The 19,181-nt window shown below is 37.4% G+C and overlaps 2 protein-coding genes across 11 annotated transcripts; both read right to left on the bottom strand.

Annotated features, from left to right (window-relative positions):
* Window positions 1-429: 429 nt before the first annotated feature.
* LOC131318573 (33 kDa ribonucleoprotein, chloroplastic) lies at window positions 430-4,309 on the bottom strand. 2 transcript variants are annotated; one of them, XR_009197731.1, is made up of 5 exons: window positions 3,870-4,292; window positions 2,898-2,999; window positions 1,464-1,772; window positions 682-873; window positions 430-630 (listed from the first exon to the last, which is right to left on the bottom strand). XR_009197731.1 is itself a non-coding variant. In XM_058348450.1 (4 exons), the coding sequence occupies exons 1-4, from the start codon at window positions 4,227-4,229 to the stop codon at window positions 748-750; spliced, it is 897 nt and encodes a 298-aa protein (XP_058204433.1). In that variant the 5' UTR covers window positions 4,230-4,309; the 3' UTR covers window positions 430-747. The 2 variants fall into 2 exon arrangements, 1 of the variants encoding a protein (XP_058204433.1); XM_058348450.1 differs by having other exon boundaries at window positions 430-873; window positions 3,870-4,309.
* A 1,254-nt stretch (window positions 4,310-5,563) lies between these two features.
* LOC131318572 (nuclear transcription factor Y subunit A-10) lies at window positions 5,564-14,578 on the bottom strand. Of its 9 annotated transcripts, none has more exons than XM_058348444.1 (6): window positions 14,296-14,578; window positions 13,139-13,439; window positions 10,828-10,928; window positions 10,660-10,728; window positions 7,933-8,061; window positions 5,564-6,581 (listed from the first exon to the last, which is right to left on the bottom strand). In XM_058348444.1, exons 2-6 carry the CDS (start codon window positions 13,395-13,397, stop codon window positions 6,189-6,191), a joined length of 951 nt encoding a protein of 316 aa, XP_058204427.1. In that variant the 5' UTR covers window positions 13,398-13,439; window positions 14,296-14,578; the 3' UTR covers window positions 5,564-6,188. The 9 variants fall into 9 exon arrangements, with proteins under 9 accessions (XP_058204427.1, XP_058204428.1, XP_058204425.1 ...); XM_058348445.1 differs by having other exon boundaries at window positions 14,301-14,578; XM_058348442.1 differs by having other exon boundaries at window positions 14,319-14,578.
* Between the last annotated feature and the right edge of the window lie 4,603 nt (window positions 14,579-19,181).

Here is a 19,181-nt window from a genome sequence, read left to right as displayed (position 1 = left end):
ATTGCTTCTGCGTGTGTTGTGAATTCGGCTTTTCCTTGGTTAGCCAATAGAGGCCAAGCTTGAAACCAGTGCTGAGTTTTTTTTTCCCATGACACAAAATTCCAATTTTGGCATTATTGTTGATTCCTAATACATCGTAGAAAAGATTTGCTTCATCTTTTTTGGTTACACCTAGTCTCCTTGACTTCTCAAAAACTATTCGAAGCAGAGGCAACATGGCTCCAATGGAAGACCAGCTGTCAATTTCTAACAATCGTCGTCTGTAATATACAGAAATGAACATACTGCCGAGAGAAAATTCATAATCTCTCTCTCTCTCTCTCTCTCTCTCTCTCTCTCTCTCTCTCTCTCGTGCACTCACCCGCATATTGTTGCTTATTGGCTAATTGCAGGCCATGTTAAATTCAGATAGTAAACAAGTCCAGAAGATTGCAAGAATACTGAACAGATCTATTTGGTCATACTGGTATCGACATATTAGTACCTCACACGACATGTTTGGAGCTGCAATTAGAACTCAATCCCAATATAACAAAGAGTAGTTACACCTCAAACTACCAAATTACAATAAGCAGCTCCAATTAATAATGCCATCTGGTTAAAACACATTTTCTTGATTTCTTGCTCAATCTGCAGAGACCAATTGGAAACTCAATTTTGTGAAGCACCAATTTAGCTCACATCTTTGGAACTCTCCATCATAAAATCAAGAACAACCAAAGCATCTAATCCAGTCGATTTTCCTCCTTAGTTGCTGAAACTTGAAATCATTTCACTGCCGCCAAAACTGTTTTCTGAATTTCTCGCTTGCCTTGGAGGAATAGGAGCTCTTTCCTCGGCTTGATTCAACCGCAAGGGTCGCCCTTCCAACTCCTAGTTCCAATAGTACCACAAAAATAGATAGGTAATCAAGGAAACAAAAAAAAAAAAACAAAAGTATCAGCAGATGGGTGAGGAATCCTCTGCCTTCAAATATACACGTTCCTCTATCTGATGCATTGCCAGATGCACAATGTGGTCGAATCTCGAAACACACAAACCCCATGACATATGGTCATGGGTGTCAATTTGTTACAACAAAGGGATAGAGATATTAGAGCAAAAGATCCACCGAGTTTGGCCAAGCTTATCCATAATGGCTTCTTTTTCTTTTTCTTTTTTCTCTGGATATTCTGTTTCCTTTCGAAGTTTTATAATCCTTCTATTGGTTTTGATGAAAGGAATAAGAAAAAAGTTACTGTATTGATATTCGACTCCTCTTCTTGAAAAATTGAAAGCCTTGACCGAAAATTTTAAAATAAATAGAAAAGCCAAAAACAAGCCATTATGCACAAGACAAGAAGTCGAAAAGAAACAAAACTTGAACAGAAGTTTAAAAATACCACTTAGAATAAAAATAATACTTTTAACACAAGATAAGAGAGTCCAAACTGAGCAAGTTATACTGCCCATGTTAGTCTTACCATTCCATTCATAGCATTGAGGGCATATTCCACCTCCTCAGCAGATGAAAAGGTTACAAATCCGTAGCCTCGAGATCTTGCAGAGTCCCTGTCGTAGATGACCTTGGCACTTAATAGACCTGGGTAGCCCTCAAAAGCTTCTCTAAGCCCTTGGGAAGTGATATTCCAACCGAGGTTTCCTGCGTAGAGTTTGTGAGGGCTGTCTACAAAGCCTTGGTCGCTGGTTCGTATTCTTGGCTCCATTACCTCCCTTTCGCCTCCCCTTGGCACTTCTGGAAAGTTTACCTTCACTGTTCGGCCTCCAATTTGCTGTGACCATTTCCAACATTACCAATAATAACCACAAAAAGAACAAAAACTCAGTAACGTACAAGGATTAAGGTCACTGCCACACTAGGGATGAGAATCTGAAGTAATGCTTTAGACTTCGGTAAAAGTCTAGGAATTTTAATGGGGTACAGTTATTGAAGTACAAGAACCTTCAAGCCCAATTTACCAGTGACGCACTGCCCGATTCAGGATGCTCAATTTTTGGAGTTTTCTAGAAAAAAAAAAAATTCACTATTGCACCGAAGTTCACCAGAATTCCAGAAGGAATTTCACCAACATAGGGGATCGGGAAAGCCGTGTTTTTGGGTGGTTTTATGCAAGATACCAGTGCATGAGGTTGCAACCAGACCTGGTATGGGGCTCATTAGTCACTAAGGAGGTAAAAAAAAAAACCCATATCCAGCATGCAGATGTCTACTGGATTAAAGGAATCAATGAATTGCATCAATCCATCAAGTATCAGGAAATTCATTGTACTGCATCAACTGTGAAGTGAGAAAAACATGCATGACCTTCAATCAACAATGGGGAAAGACATAGATGTTTGCTTCATATTAAGATCCTGCAAAAAGAAAGCCCGGATATGCCCAACCAGCGGAATGCAGTTACATGGGTAGACACTAGCTATGCAACCGCACACATATAAACAAATCAATTACACAAACCCACACTTTCTTGATGAGTACAAATTGCAGTTCTTAAAACATTATATTACACAGATTACGTTCAATATCAGCGAAATCTAGTTGTTTCATGGAAGGATATAAGAGGCACACTCAGGATTCAAATTCAATCTGCAGCATTTTACTTGAAGTTAAAACTTACGCCTGTATTTCCTCATTTTAGAAAAACTTCAAGTTATTAGAGGGTCATAGGTATCAAAATCTATCCTATTGTCAGTAGTTTATCAAAACTTCCTAATTGGCAACTCACAACTCATGGATTATAGGATTTTTAGCTTTTGAAATTTTCTGAAAAGGGTTCCAAAATTCCACGAATTGGGTTACACATGAAACTCCCACTCGTTCATTTGCCTTTCTCTACATTATAAAATTTTCTGAGTGAATCAACAGATGGTAACGTGAATGGAATGTACACACTTACAGATCCATCATACATCCGAATTGCCTCTTTTGCTTCTTCAACACTACCCATCTTCACAAACGCAAACCCCCGGCTTCTATCTGTAACTCGATCATACACAATCTAAAACAAAACACAATAGCCGAACAATACAAAAATCAATACTTATGAGGTAACTTATTTGCTTTAAAAAAAGGCTGGAATATGCTGTTTCATAGCAACTTTTGATCACTTAATTGACTTCTCAGCTTATTTGACCTTTCAGAAGAGAGATTTTTTTTTCCCAGCTCAACTTTGTGGGGTTTATTTTTTCTTATTTGGAGATAAAGTAGCACTTAAATACAAGAGCCCCTCTATAGGTCGTTCCTAAGGAAATCTGGATGCTCTAAATTCCATTCACTTGATAAAAATGATATTTCATAGTGTATCTAACAAAGTGATGAAAAACTATAGCATGCCTTACAAAAAAATCACACCAAATATATTTAAAATCTTTAACGGCCCCCTTTGGTCTAAATTTCTTTTCAGCGGACCAAGTCTTTTTAGTTACTTTCTCTTAATTTTTACTACATTCGGATCAAATTTTTTTGGATTAATTGTCCATCTGGCAAAGAATAGAAATAGACCAACAGTATAGAAACATAGCCCAAAGATGAAAAATGGTCCCTAGAAACGAAAAATGTTCATAAAAAACAGTAGTGTCTTAAGCATTCTTAGTCTATATTTTCGTATTTTTTGATTCCGCAGCTAAAACCTATGACGAAAAGATTAAAAAAAAAAAAATTACTATTTAGTCCAAACGCTCTTAAGTTCATAATACCCTAAAAAAATCTTGATCTTTTTTCTTTGATAACTCAGTGTCCGGAACAACTTTCGTGCACCTCGACTAAGGATAACCAGAAACAAAATCTTATTCTTGAAATTACCCTAAAAAAAACCTAAAAAAACCTTATTCTTGAAACACGATTCAGAAGGGATAACCCAGAAACAAACCGTCACAGATTTCACAACACCGGCCTCGCCAAAGATTTCGCCCAATTCAGCAGAAGTCATTGAGTACGGCAAATTTCCCACGTACAGTCTACGTTCTGTCTGAATTTGGTCCTCATATTCTTGCTCTATTGGGTGCCCGAATCCTTCTTGTTGCTGAGTGTAGGCGGAAGCTCGAATGAGAAGGGAGCGAAAGAGGAGAGACGAAGCAGGAGCATGTGGGAATTGGGTTTTGAGTTTAAGGGCTTTTATGGGTTTAGGGGTTGGAGAGAGAGAGTGGAAGTCGGAGTGGAAATGGAGGAGGTTTCTGCGGAGAGGAAGTGAGGTTGAAGAAGAAGAAGTGGCAGCCATTGAGACACTCATGGGAACACCACAGAGAGAGAGAGAGAGAGAGAGAGAGACAGAGAGAGAGATGATTTTGAATAGATAATGGATGAGGCGTCTGGATTGCATTAACACATTTTTTTTTCTTCTTATTATCCTCGCCCAATGTTCGTGCTCTCAATCCCGCGAATTTTAATCGTTTTGGATGTAATAGTTTGAGATGTTTTTGAAACACGCTTTCATGCTCAAACTTGTGTTCGCGTTCACGCTCGCGCATTATGTGACCTAGTCACATCGGCATATAAGTCAGGGGCGTTGACGAGCTAAAAAAATTTAAATTGCAAATTTTGATTTGTATATATGAGTTATAATGAAGTAGTAATATATTATGAATCATGTTCATCCTCTTAAGTGGTGGGCGAATGAAACTCAACTTGTATTTAGATGCTTAGTGCCGTATAGATTTTGCAGTAAAATAGTGTTTGGGATATAATTTGGAAAAACAGATCTTGATTCCTTAACCTTTTAACTGTTATGCAGGATTGGTTACGAAATATTTGTTGTTCCCAAATAATTACAGTCTCTATAGAAAGCATGATTAGAGATATTTTTTCAACTACACACACAAAAAAAACAAAAACTGTTTCATCCAAAAACAATGCTAAGTAGTTACTCCCTCCGTCCCTATTTTATAGTCCAGTATACCATTTTGGGCTGTCCCTTAATAAGTGTCTATTTTGTAAAGTTAGTGGGTAAAAGTTGGTGAATTTTCCATTTTGCCCCTAAAAGTAGATTCCATTTTAAAAAGTTAGTGAGTAAAAGTGTAATGATGATGGGTAAGTAGGAAAAATAGAGAAAAAAGTTGATGTGAAAGATATAATAATGATGTCTTTTTAATAAGTTGGATTTACGAAGCAGGACACTTAAAAAGGAGTACTATTTTAAAGATTATCAACGGCCAATACTATATTTGGTAAGAGTCGTGCATCTTGAAGTCCATAATCGATGGATCCTGAGAAAGCTCGCTTCGAATACCAACAGCTAAAATGTTTGGTCAGCGGAAGGAGAAAAAAAATTGCTTACCAGAAAAAATTACATCAGAGACTTTGGAGAAAGGCGGACTTTTTGGACATCAAACAAGAGCCCCTAAAGTTTGTAAATTTTTGGAGACCTAAAGCGGTGCACCTCGAGCTTTAGCTCAGAACCAACTCTGAGGCCTTGGGAAGGTCCTTAACAAGGTCTTGATAAAAAAATCTCCAACTCCAACTCCAACAGCAATAAAAACAATGTATATTACACTTTTAGATAGAAATGTGGTCTCAATGCAAAACTTCAGCAACAGAATAAACAATGCAGGTGAAAAGACACACAAGTAGTCAAAGCACTTACAAGTTACAATACATTTACTTCACCAAGTTGGATAAAATCCAGTCCAGACCCATTATCCGAACTTCAACAAGATGATCACAAACACGAAATCCACCCATCAGCAGCTTAAGTCGAAAGCCGTATGATATATTATTACATTACGTCACCAAGTTCGAAAATCTATACATAGACACATCAACAAATCCAACATCACAAACACGAAATCCAGCCTTCCGTGGTAGAGAGGACAGCACACGTTATTACAAACTTCACCAGGTTTGAAATCCACACTCGAAATACTAACTTCAGCAACATCAACAACTCCAAGATTACAACCATGAAATCCACAATTTTCACCGTTTTTATTCAGAAACAGGACTTAACCCATTCATAGTCTTGCCCTCTTCTTTCTTGCACTAAGGCCCTATTGTCTCTAACCACACGAGTGGCAAAGACAACCTTAATGCAAATGGGGCAAGTACGTTTGGTTCTTTTTTTGGTTTTTTTTTAAGTAAGTAGCCAAGGATGATTTGCCTTCACTAACAACCAAAACCAAGAGACCCCACTTGGTTGCAGCAAGAGGGTCTGTGACAATGATTTGAAACCAGACCCCCTCGTCCCTTTTTTCTCTCAAACTTTGAGATTGCAGCAGCTATCAGCTGCTGCCATCCACTTACTGGGCATGGCCCTGCCCTGCCCAGTACTCATTCCAGAGAGAGAGTGGACAGGTAGCAGAAGATGATTGAATGTGAAATGATTTACATCTTCCCTGAAAAGCATACTAGTCACCTCAAACCCTGGGGTATTTGACCTCCTTCCATTTGCTTCCTTTGTTGAGCTTGAATTTCCGCTGTCAGATTCCAAAACTTCGGAATTTTGAGATTCAGTGGGTTGTCCATTTCGAGTCTTTTCCTTCTCAGTTCTGCCTTTAGCACCCTTTGAAGCCTTGGTGTTAAGGAACCGGCCACCAGTGCCCCTTGGTCGGCGCATTGCATGGAGATGGCGTGACTTGTGCAAGTAGGGCTGTGGGAAAGAAAGAAAAAACAACGTAAGAAACTCAATTAATGGGGGAACACTTACAGAAATTGAAATAAAAAAGTTGTGACTGAGGCATCAGTTCCAGTAATGGTCCAAAACAATTTTTTGTCAAATTCCAAGGTTTTAAGTTGACAAAAAGCTGAATTTTAGAGGAGACTTGTGATTTTGGGGACAACATAATAAAGCTTAGATAATATAGTATGACAACAACAGCCTGACATCCTCGTTTTAACAATGGCTACACCTCGAATCCCACAGAGACCAAACATTTTAAATCTTGGGGCCACTGGAGAGTTTGCCCGGTCGTTACTTTCAGGGCCCCGGAAGGCTTGGACATTGGGTCATGAAAAAAAACATTGGGTACACCCGATTCAAGCCTGCAACTCCAAGCCAGGATTTTTTTTCTTTTTGTAGTTTTTGTAATTATTGCCCAATTCAAGTTTCCATGGACAACCCAATCAAATGGCTTGAAAAGTCCCGAGAAGAACATTATGAGTAGCTTAATTAGACATTATATTAGAAAAATAATGGACGAATTAGTTTAGTGATTAGCTGCAGAAAAAGAAAAGTTCATGGCACAGACAGTTGCATTGTATCATCATCAGTTTGTCTTCAATTGTAATTCTTCAAGGCATGGTCATCATGTATAACTAAAACGTTTTTTGGATCCTACAAAATTTAATTTCCCAGTAGAATGGAGCATTAGTCACTAAAAGAAGCACAGACACAGATTTGTGACGTGCCATGTATCCGATACAAACACTGTGACACGTATCTTTTTAATTTACAGGACACAACATGCGGGGACAGATGCAAAATATAGTGCTACATATTATCTACAAATATATTTACATATTAGAACTTACATGCCCCCAATGATTGGATACTCCATGGGTTCTGTTGTTGTTGTATTAGAACTTACATGCGAAGACAATGCAATAAAATGCTGGCTAAAACTGGGCAACGATATATATCTTAGACATCTCAGAACTCATTTCTTACGAGATAGCAACAAAACTAGTTTCTCCTTGATGTTGACAATAAATGCAGCTTTCCCTCTAGTCTAAACCTACAACTTTACATCGCTTCAACTTCACAAAGTTCATTTTGACCCCAAACGCATTCCCCGGTTATCTTCCTCATGTCCCCAGCATGTTCCCCATACCCGCCTGTCCCAGCGTGTCCGCGAAGGAAAAAGAAGACCACAAAAGTGGACACTAAAATGAAGATGTTGACGAGTCTGTTGCCAAAGCATGTCAAACACTTGTATGTTTACTCGAAAAGTTCTTCATTAAGTAATGATTCCCACATGATATATTGAGTCACAAAATTATACCTTACGGACTTTCAGAGCTTTGTTCTCTGATACTGCCTTTGCACGTGAGAGCCTGCGGCGGATTATTCCATGATATTGCTTAGCATTCACGTATATTGGTCCATCATCCGCAGTCAACATAAGCCGGCCCTAAATAATGTAAAGAAATAATGTAAACTGGTAACTGAGGGTAAGAGATCAAAGGCCAAACACCAACCAAAGTAGTATGAAGCAGACAATGCAATAGGAAACTTCTACCTTGCAACATCAGATACAAGAACTTGTTTACGGAGATGAATCCCTCAAAAGTAAGGTTATCACTCCAGAATACTGCCTTACTGCTTAGTGTTCAATTTTAAATCACCTAGTCCCAATCCTGTATAATGGAAAAATAGAATTCAGGTAGGCATCAAATACCCCCAAAACCTTTGTTGAGTTGAGGCGTTTATGCTAAATTTCACCCCTTTCCTAACTTCTTCACATTTGACTAATAACACATTTTCCCACACAATTTGGTTCTCAATTATACCCCAGACTTGCTTCCCATGCATGCATGAATTGCAGGTTTCTTCCATTATGCTGCCTCTTGTTGTTGTCAGCATCTTATTGTTCCAATTTTGGAAGTTTATGGAGGATTTGACGCCAGGAAAAACACTCCCTTGGATAGCCATGCAGTGGGTTGGATTAACTAAATGCATATGTAATGCATGTAAGGCTTCATCATTTCATTTACTGTCTCAAGCATTCAGAAACAATCATTTGCCGTGAACAGTTGAGTTTAGTGTTTTCTTTGTTTTCAATCTTGCTGAGACTAACAATATGCTAGTTATAGTTTATAAAGTTTTCCTCGGTAGACATTCTTATATTTAAAAGGTGTTATTTTTCTCGCAACATGCTTCACATTTTGTTTACTTTGAGAGCAATTTGACATTCTGAATTCTGTTCCTTATTGCTTCTTCAGTTCCCCCTGCTGTATTGGTTTACTGTACCAATTGTAGAGGCTTCTTTTCCAAAGAAAACTGTAACCCATAGGATTTTACCCCTCTTTTACCATTATCTACCCAAGAGCCAATAATGATAAATTAGTTGCTACCAAGAAACTTCCAGCGAATCAGGTTATATGCATTTAATTTCTGTTATGGTTAACTGCTTGGACACTTTGAGAAACCCATTGGCAGATCTAGGTCAGGGTTCCAGATTTACACCAAAGTGTATTTTTTAAGTGCGAAGAGTGGCAACATTCCTTTATTAAGTCTTTCCTACTCCAGATCCATGTCCATGAACAACAGATATCCGTATAAATTCATAATCTTGTTCCATTAGCCAGGTTTACTTTCAGAACAATACTTCCTAATGACAAGAAGTGCTTGACAAAATAGGCATGTGAAATCCACTATCGAACGATAAGAATCACAATGATCCACAGTAGCACTCTCAGTTGTGCCTCTTAGTTCTTTCAAGTTTCTCCCTAAATATCCTAAATGAATGCACATTATATATGCTCCACATCTCTGAGTGTCCTCCCGTGTCCCTGTGTGTCTCAGCTGTTTCACCGTCTTCTCCCAACTCAAAATACTTATTAAATTTAATGGACACACCAGGTGACGTCCCGTATGTAATTTGGTGTGTCCCGGGCATGTCTGACACGGATAAAAGTGGTACAATGACCTCCTAGGAGTGTCGGTGCTTCATAGGCCAAATACCTAAAGAATACATTGACTGCATAAGATATATATCAGGCTTGGTACAAACAAGCAAATACATAAGACACCCCACAACGTACAGGGCACCTGAGACATGTGATACCAATTGTTATGCAAACAACATGAGCTAAAACAATATACCACGAGCAATAAATATGAATGAAAGAAAGCACACCAACAAACACAAGAACATTACACAAGGAATTTGTAGTTTGACAAACAATACTGTGTGCCTATATCCACGATGGAAGGGAAAACCATGGTTGAACAATAAGAATAACAACGCTCCACAGTCGCCACCTCAATTGTGCCTCTTAGTTGTTTCAAGGTTCTCCTAAAAACCGTAAAATGAACACACATTATACATGCTTCACGTCACCAAGTGTCTGGATATTTGATTCCCATCTAGACAGAAACCAGCTGCAAACGCAATATGTCTGCAGACACTGGCATTCAGATGGCCCCCTTCCCTGTCCAGACCTTTTTTCCCCATACAAGCCACATCTCACAACAGTATTAAAAACGAAGTAAACCATGAAGGATATGAAACTTATCCATAAGATAGTGACTAACCCTCATCAATTGAACTCAGAAGATAAAATTAGTAACCATAGACATAGAGTTTTGGACACTAGCAAGCATGGTGGAGATATCATGTCCATGCAACTTGTTCAACAAAAAAAAAAGAGGAACTTTTTGGACAGTTGTTTGACAATTCTGGTCACATTTTTTTTTTGCTAACTTAGGGTGTCCAGGCTTGCTTACATAGTTACATTCATCTAGACTTATCCCTAGGGACAAATTCCATTATCCACTAGCAAGTGGCCCAACTCTACAAATTCAATCTCTATAATAGCCTACACACACAGAGAGAGAGAGAGAGAGAGAGAGAAGAAAAGAAGCAAACAACTTCAGTGTTATATCTAAGTTAGGTACATCTCCAATCACACAAGCTTACATTATAGAAAGCAAGTAAACAGATTATCCACATACAGGAAACATGTGTGAAAATTCTGTGAGCAACAAGATTTGAAGGAAGACAAACCGCAATCTGAGGTCCGTAAGTTGAGAATAGTCCATAACATTGATCCCCATAAGGATACTTTGCACAGATCTGTGTTAGTACAGGGTACAGGAAATAATAAGCATTTCTTGACAAGAAACAGAGTTCTTTATGTTTTTTTTTTTTTATAAGATACGGGCAAAACCTTACCACAGATTGACCATATCCTAGCTCGAAACGACCTTGGTATTCAGGTGGAGCAGATTGCACAGGAATGTTTGGTGATGTTTTGGGTACACCTGAATGAGCAACTACTTGAATGGTTAAGGAAAATCAGTTGGAAGTGCCTTTTGCATAAGTAATTTCAGTAGCAGGACTCAGAACTTATTGCTGAGCTTTCCTTCATGATCATGAGCATTAAAAAAAGCACCAAAATATATAAGCCTTCAGAGATGGGTAAATGGTAACAACCTAATGCGCAAGAAACAAAAATGCCCGTCTTTGGACCTTAGGGCGAATCTAGTGATACTCACGATAGGCATGTCTTCCTTCCAAATGTAAATTCATCTGAATTTGGCTAGGATGAAGTTAAACAGTAGAATCTCATTGTTCGCTGTTCGTATGCATAATTGACATTACCACATTTTGCACAAATAATACTAAAGTGATCTCTATGCTCACTTGAGTACTCGTAGACATGACCAATTTTGCCTAATTCAGATGAAAGGGCAAATATTATGCAGAAGTGTTAGATTATCCTCAGGTGTATTCCACATCTTTCTAAAAAGTTTGGATGAAGCATTCAAGACCATGGAAGCACCTGTGAGAATCTGGAGTTCTAGTGTTGCAGGTTGTGTTGGGAATACCAGAGTCAGTACCAAAGCATTTTTAGGTTGGATTTCATTTCCTTTCAGCCATAATGTTTTAGAAGTTTTTCCGCAATTTTGAAGGTTTTAAAAGTTTTGGTCTTAAAGGATTAGATTTAAGAACGCCGGTCATAGTACATGTCAGCATTACAAACATATGGACAAGCATCAGGGAAGCAGGTTTTCAAACGTTGCTTCAGCAGGATTTTCATCGGCTAAACGCGAAACCTTCCAAATTCATCCAAGGTGACCCATTGCTTTTTCTAGTGGGAATTCTTGTTCCCAAGGTTATCCAGATAGACTGCTTCTGTTCAGTTTGGAATTCATTTATTGGAAATATCCATGTACTAGAATGAGCAAATTGATATTGATAATCCACGCACTTGAATTTTCATTAATGTATTCATAGCTTTAGACCATTCATTCCATCTTGGTACCAACTTGTCAGCTTTCGCTTTTCTTTGGAGAGAGTTGTTACCATATAATGGAAATACCAGCAGTAATGGGTGGGGGATAAAGAAGCAAAAACAAATCGTTTTCCATCACTTGATAAGTAGCTCTCTACCTTTCTTTTCATCAAAAGTCCACTGCTTCCTCTCTACCTTTCTTCTGCATACATGGATAACGAAGTAACATTTTTCGTTTCATTTTTATCAAACTATGTAGAGGTGCGATCATGGCGTGATCCTAAAGCAGTGGTCATGCTCTTATCACAACCTTCATACCTTCCTTGTGGATATAGGCCCACGGTTTGTGCTGATAGCAAAGATTGTGAACCGAGGTAAGTGATACTTTGAGTGGCCACCTAAAGGAGGATGGATCTGACGAGAATACTGATACTACTCTTAGAAATGAAATTTACAATGAAACTTAGCAAGAAAATTGCTGACCTCAACCTTGAAAAGGTAAAAGCCATTTCAAATCATTCATTAAAGGGCAAGAAAATAAAACAATTGCTGTGGCATAGCGCGACCATCTGTTTCTTTTGGTGTTGCTCATCATGCCTAACCTCTTGAGCTGTGGGAGGGCGTTTCCCAATCTATTAAAACCGTAAGGAGGTGTTTATGTTGCACGTCTCTGGCCTTGCAGCCTAGCCTCTATGGTTGTGAGAGGGTGAGGTTTTCTTCGTAGGCTAGGGGACAACATGGGGGACAAGAGATTCTGGAGAGTGGTTTTGTAACTTGTTAGCATATTTGTAAAGTGACTAAAGTCCACTGGGTAGTGTCTTGAGCTTCTCTGTAGTTTTTGGTAGAAAAAACATACTCCATTCGCCTCTCCCCCAAGGGAAAAATGTAAGAAAAAAGTAGTTCTTCGAATCTTCCTTGATCATATCTTCTTGCTAAAACTCACATCTCCCAATCTAACGATAAATTTGAATCTAGCGCATTTGGCATCTTATATCGTATCGGTTGATTTAGGTAGGCGTTCAATTATTGGCACATCCAAAAGCAGGTGACAATTACTCTAACGATGATACAGAAGACAGCAATAGGAGATTTATAGGTCTCTGCTCATGTTCAGAAACTTGAGATGATTATTTGACATTCCAAAGGAATTTAACCCCAATTGCCCCCACAAGGCCAACAACACTAATTCAAATCCCCATAGACCACATGAAATAACAAGCATCGGTGTTGCATAAGCCAAGAAATTACCAGGAAATATAGTGAATTGGGTGGTATTCCCTTTCTCCAGCCCTTGTTCCGTGCCCCTCTCCGCTCGTTTATTTGCAGTCAGCTGGCCTCCACTGTTAGGGTGTTCCAGAAATGAAGACTTAATTTGGCCAAAAGGTTCATTGTAAGTCGATTGAGATCCGATCCCACTCCACCATGGCACTGCAGCCGATGGCAACTGACCAATAGAATTTCGAACAACCCCTTCATGTTCCTTGAGGTATAGAGCAGGCATGGTCATATGAAACCTATAAATCAGATTACCGTTCTTGAATCACAATTCCTGCATATTATAGGTATTCCAATCACTATTGCTGTGGGGGAAAACGAATTCCAATCGGCAACAATCCAGGTAACAGTTCATTACACAATAATACAAATTACAAATTACAGATTACAGATTACAGACATCAAAGACATAATCAAACTGCAAACCGAGTCCTGTTTATGCCCCGATTTCATTCACCAATTCTGGAAAATTTCCACCAAAAGATTCATCAAGTCCTATTCAAACAGTTGAAAATCCCCGTCTAAGTGCTTTCACCAAAGATCTTAAAAAACCAGTTATCCTACAATTTAGTCACATAACAAACTTCTTCAATCTTAGAATTTCTCTTCATTACAGGAATGGATTCATTACATGGTACTAAAAAATTGGAACCCCTATCAAGTGATCTTCACCAAAGATCTTTGACACCCGGGTATTTCGAAAATTTTCTCCCAACAAATTAAGAGCAAGGCAAAAATTGCAAAAGAAAAAAGAAACAACAAAGCAAACAAAAAGGTACCAACTTGCTAAAATTTGGAGGATTAATCCAATATTGAGAATGAAAAAACAAGAATTCAAATTCTAGGGTACTAGGTACTAACAAATACCCAAAAGAAATCTTTTGTATATACGAACAAAAACATCACAAGAGAGACAAGAAGATCTACTAAAGATCAAACAAGCTAGTGGACAAAGAGCATAGAAATTTTGATTATTCACTCAAACCAAAAGAAAGGCAATGAAAAACCAACATAGATTCCAGATGTTAGCTTGAACCAGAGAGAGAGCGAGGGTGAGGGTGAGGGAGAGTATTATAGCAGGACTACCAAAATTGCATAGATAATACTTAAGAGTGTATTATTAGGGGTACCCTACTATTGGCAAGGCCAGTACCAGCAGTGTCTTCAAATCAGGAAGGACAGGAACCCCATTTGGCTGGAGGCATGTTGGTACAATATGAAGCAGAGAGAGAGAGAGAGAGAGAGAGAGAGAGAGGCAATGGATGCGTACAACTGTACAAGTGTTCTAATGGAACTACACGGCAGTGGCCAATGAAATACAGCATTCATGCAAGGCCTTTCTTTGTTTGTTTGTTTTATGTGTTAAAGCAAGTTGTTAATATTTCTCTGTTGCTCTATCTAGTCTTAACCATTTCTTTATTTGATCCAACTTTGGGAGCACTCATTCCACTTTTATTCATTTTTCCAACTACTTAAATGATGGTCCCCTACCTGTTCGGTGTATCTGTTCTTCCTTTCTACTGGAGTACTAATGAAATTTTTATAATTTTGACAACAGTTCTGCTATGAGCAGAGACAATCCGCAGGGACAAACGCGTTTGGCTCCATTTGGATTCCGAAAAAATCTAAAAAAATATCCATAAATTTTTGAATATTATTTTATGGGGCCTTGTAAAAAATCAGCTCCAGTGGATATCGGTAAGTATTACTTTTGGATAAGTATGGGCGAATTGACAGTTTCGCCCCTACTTATCCAAAAGTAATACTCACCGATATCCACTGGAGCTGATTTTTAACAGGACCCCATAAAATAATATTCAAAAATTTATAGATATTTTTTTAGATTTTTTCGGGATCCAAATGGAACCAAACGCGATTGTCCCTGCGGATTGTCTCTGCTGATAGTTTTTTTGTTTTGACAAATTAAGAAAATGATGGTCCCCAGAGTGGAAAACTATTCAGTGTGCGGAAATCAATGGTTTCAGGCTTCTTATAATTAGATGGTATTGGCGAAGTTCACTATCAAATATATGAGACTGATAATGTTGATGTAAATGAAGTTCACTATCAAATATATGAGACTGACAATGTTGATGTAAATAATATGAGACCGAATTATGTTGCGCGTCAGCAATATTATGTGATTATGAGTAACTAGGAGTGTGTTATGACGTGGGTCTACCGTCAAAATGTTACGCGATTATGACTAATTTGCAGGCAAATTATGTTGTGTTTCACAATATTATGTTACTACGAATAACTAGTGTCCAAATTATAATATTGCGAGCCTTTCGTCATTACATTACGTGATTATAAATGTGACCAAATTATGACGAAAGTCTATCATATCATAACAATATTATGTTTCTCTGAAATAATTCGTGTCCGAATTATGATGTCAGTCTATCATCATAATCGTCACAATATACGTGATTAATTGCCACCAAATTATATACGACGAGTCAATCATGTACACACACATATAAATACTAGTATGTAACCAACTTAGTGGACTCTCATGGTATTGTGTGATATCTCATGGCTGCTAATGGTGAGTGAGATGGCCGAACAATGGAAACCTTCTACTGGTCTGGTACTATTATTATTGTGGTAAAACTATGAATCTTAATTTCCTTCATATACACTATATAAAACAAGTGGGCTATTTATATATTAACTCGAGGAATACTTTCCTTATTATAGGAGGTACTGTTTTGGTTCTTTCGGTAAAGTACTCCCAGAAGTTCAAGGAGGATCTAGGAGTAACTTCTAGAGGTCCTTCTAACAATGTGGTCCATCGCTGTTTTTATTTTATCGGATGGTCCATTGCTGTTAGGTTTTCTTTAATTTAGCCTCTCGTTGTAAAGAAGTTTGGTCGTCTTAATGCGGAATATTTTTTTTATTTTTTTTAGCTTCCTTCTAATAATGTGTTCAGAGTTTTAGTTCGATTAGAATGTGTTCGGAATAACATGTTAGGTACCATTTTTGGGGTCAAATTTGCATTGTAATTTTGGATGCATAATTAGTCTCGATGAGAGGAACTGATGAAGTTTAAAATTATGACCAAAAGACTTAAAAAGTTCACTACAGAAAAAAATATTTGAAAAAAAGATTCTTTCACCGTCTATTATTATCTTTTTGGCCCTCTAATAATTTGCATTATAATTTTGGATACATAATCAGTCTTGATGAGAGGAACTGATGAAGTATAAAATTATGACCAAAAGACTTAAAAGTTCACTACAAAAAAAAATATTTGAAAAAAAGATTCTTTCACCGTCTATTATTGTCCTTTTGGCCCTCTAATAATTTGCATTATAATTTTGGATACACAATTAGTCTTGATGAGAGGAGCTGATGAAGTATAAAATTATGACCAAAAGACTACAGAAAAAAATATTTGAAAAAAGATTCTTTCTTCGTCTATTATTGTCTTTTTGGCCATCTAATATGAATTTTTTAAGTCTCAATTTGGGGTCCTAATTGAAGAATTGGGGTAAATTCTAGTCCTAAGGTTGACTTGACATTTCATCTATACATTACGTATATCGTCCAAAACTGATTGAGCGAATTAACATTTGGAAAAAATTTGTAAGCAACAATATTGAGAGATAAACCAAGTTCAAATTGGACATATAACATAAACTCAAAAAATTTCATGTGATGACCAAAATCTCACATTACATGTAGTCTACCTTGATTTAATTATGTCAAGTAAGTTATTACCATCAGTTATTGCCCAAAAAAAGTTTATCTCTCTTACTTTCTTTTTTATAAAGGGATTCCTTAATTTTTTTTGGAGTGCAGCCTGGCCTTTTTTCTCCAAAATATGGTCACCGAATTCATCATAATATATAACTTTACCATATGCTCAAATTTACCATGCAATTACCAGGATAAAAGTCATATGGAATCTAACATGATTCAATGATGATGCCATAACATGGTTCAATAGATGTGGAAACCAAATTTATTATGGCAAAAGTAACAATTTTACAAGTATGTTTTAACGTATCCATGTACTCACAATTTTTCTTAAGCAAGTGGTGTTTCTAATCAAATTCAGAGTGTCCCCTAAAATAAGTTTTTCGATAGCATTTCTAAAGTATTATGAAAAATTTCTCGCAATTTTAAAATAAAGGCCCAACAAGAACAAATATAAGAGTAAGAGAGATGAAAAAATAAGAGTAAGAGAGATGAAAAAAATGTAAAAAAAATATGGGCTTACCTTCTCCACCTGGAGGAGCACCCAAGAACGGAGCTAGCTAGCTAGGGCTTTTTTGAGCAAAATGATTGAGAAGCATTTGTGTTCGAGCGGTTGGGACGATGGAGATTTAACACAATCGGAAGCCAGATTTTATGCCAGAAAATCACGTTAGGATTTTGAGATAACGTACGTAATCAGAGATAGGCGATATTCTGTGACACAGAGAGGACAAGTAGGGTTTTAAAAAAATCGAAGGATCCCATAACTACCTCGATTTTGCAAACTAAGAATCTATAGAATGAAACCCTTAATTTAGAAGCCAATTAAAAGTAGCTAAAAGGATGACCATGTATATCTATATATATAACTCTTGACTGAATCACCATTGGTTCGATAAATGATGTTGGGGATGTCATCTTCTAGGCATTGACTGCTACTATATGATTCGTGCCTCCGGTCACCCGACAGCACAAGTGCTTTAGTTTAATGGATAATTATAGTACGGAGTATAAAGTTTCTCACTCAATATATACTTGAGAGTTCAATTCTCCATAATATATAGCTTAGTGAATATATAGTGGCAACTGGGACTAAACATATATATATACTTCTTGCCGCTTGTAATACATATGCGGTGAAACTTTAGCTTCGGTTTCAATATAAGTGCAGTTATATCCCGTGCGTTGGCTAACTATTGGGTACTGAGAGCAATACTCTATGGTGGAAAATATTGCGGCCGGAGTAGCCTATCTGCATATCTATTTTTTTTTTTATCGATCTAAAGATTGTTCGCAATATTTAACAACGGCGGTTGTTCGGTGGTTTCTTACTTTTGTACCCAAATGCGACGTGTAAAATCGCATCATGTACTTAACGATGACGGTTTTAATCATCAGTGAAGATATTAAGGTTCTCTGATTGGCTACGAGGTAGCATCGATATGATCTCTCTCGTATACAATTTGGAAAAAACGAAAATTAGATCTACGTAAATACTTATGTTCATTGGCATAAGAACAAATTTTCTTAGAAGTTTATTTAATTATCTACCATATATATGTGCCGGCAAATAGATTTTCTTCGATGTTTCCTCGTAGAGTTTATTAATATATAAAATTTTCTTTTGCCGATAAAAAATAGATATGCCAACCATGCTACTGACATGCATATATATCGTGAAACATTTTTCGAGGTCGATGAATTTTATGTTTCTCCGTCTTCACCTACTGGCTACAAACATATGCCAGTCAAAGATAATGGGCAATACAAAATGGTTGGGTTTTCACGATAAGGAGAAGCTATAATTAAAGCACATTCTATTTGAGTGTGTATGATATATATGTACCCTTTTTCTTTTTTTTTGGTGGAAGCGTTAGAAATTCCATTAAGGGAGAACAGTACAACTATGCTATATATCGCCGCAAGATAGAGAGTACCAGCGACGGGTGAAGACCAAATTACAAAGGCCTAAAGAATAGAGCATTGTTCCCTCCTGAATCGCCTTAAATTCATAACAGTTTGCGTAAAAATTCCTAACATCAATATCGGATAGGAATAATGCATTTGAAAATAATTACATGACGTTAATTTTGAAAATTGCACGTTTTTTTTTAGTGAACTATTTTTGCGGGACCGGATGGAGTATAGCTTTTTCTATGTTTAGTTGAGAAAAAAGAAGAAGAGGAGAAAATGGAGACTGAGAAGAGAGTAGAAAAGACGCAGCAAGTAAACACAATTTGGGAGGGCTGACAACCTTAGTAAAAGTCCTCAAGAAACTAAGAAACGTGATGGAAAGAGGAAAAACTAGCTT

The sequence above is a fragment of the Rhododendron vialii genome, chromosome 3a (assembly GCF_030253575.1).
Source record: "Rhododendron vialii isolate Sample 1 chromosome 3a, ASM3025357v1".
NCBI classification, from domain to species: domain Eukaryota; kingdom Viridiplantae; phylum Streptophyta; class Magnoliopsida; order Ericales; family Ericaceae; genus Rhododendron; species Rhododendron vialii.
This window is presented reverse-complemented; position numbering and strand designations above follow the sequence as displayed.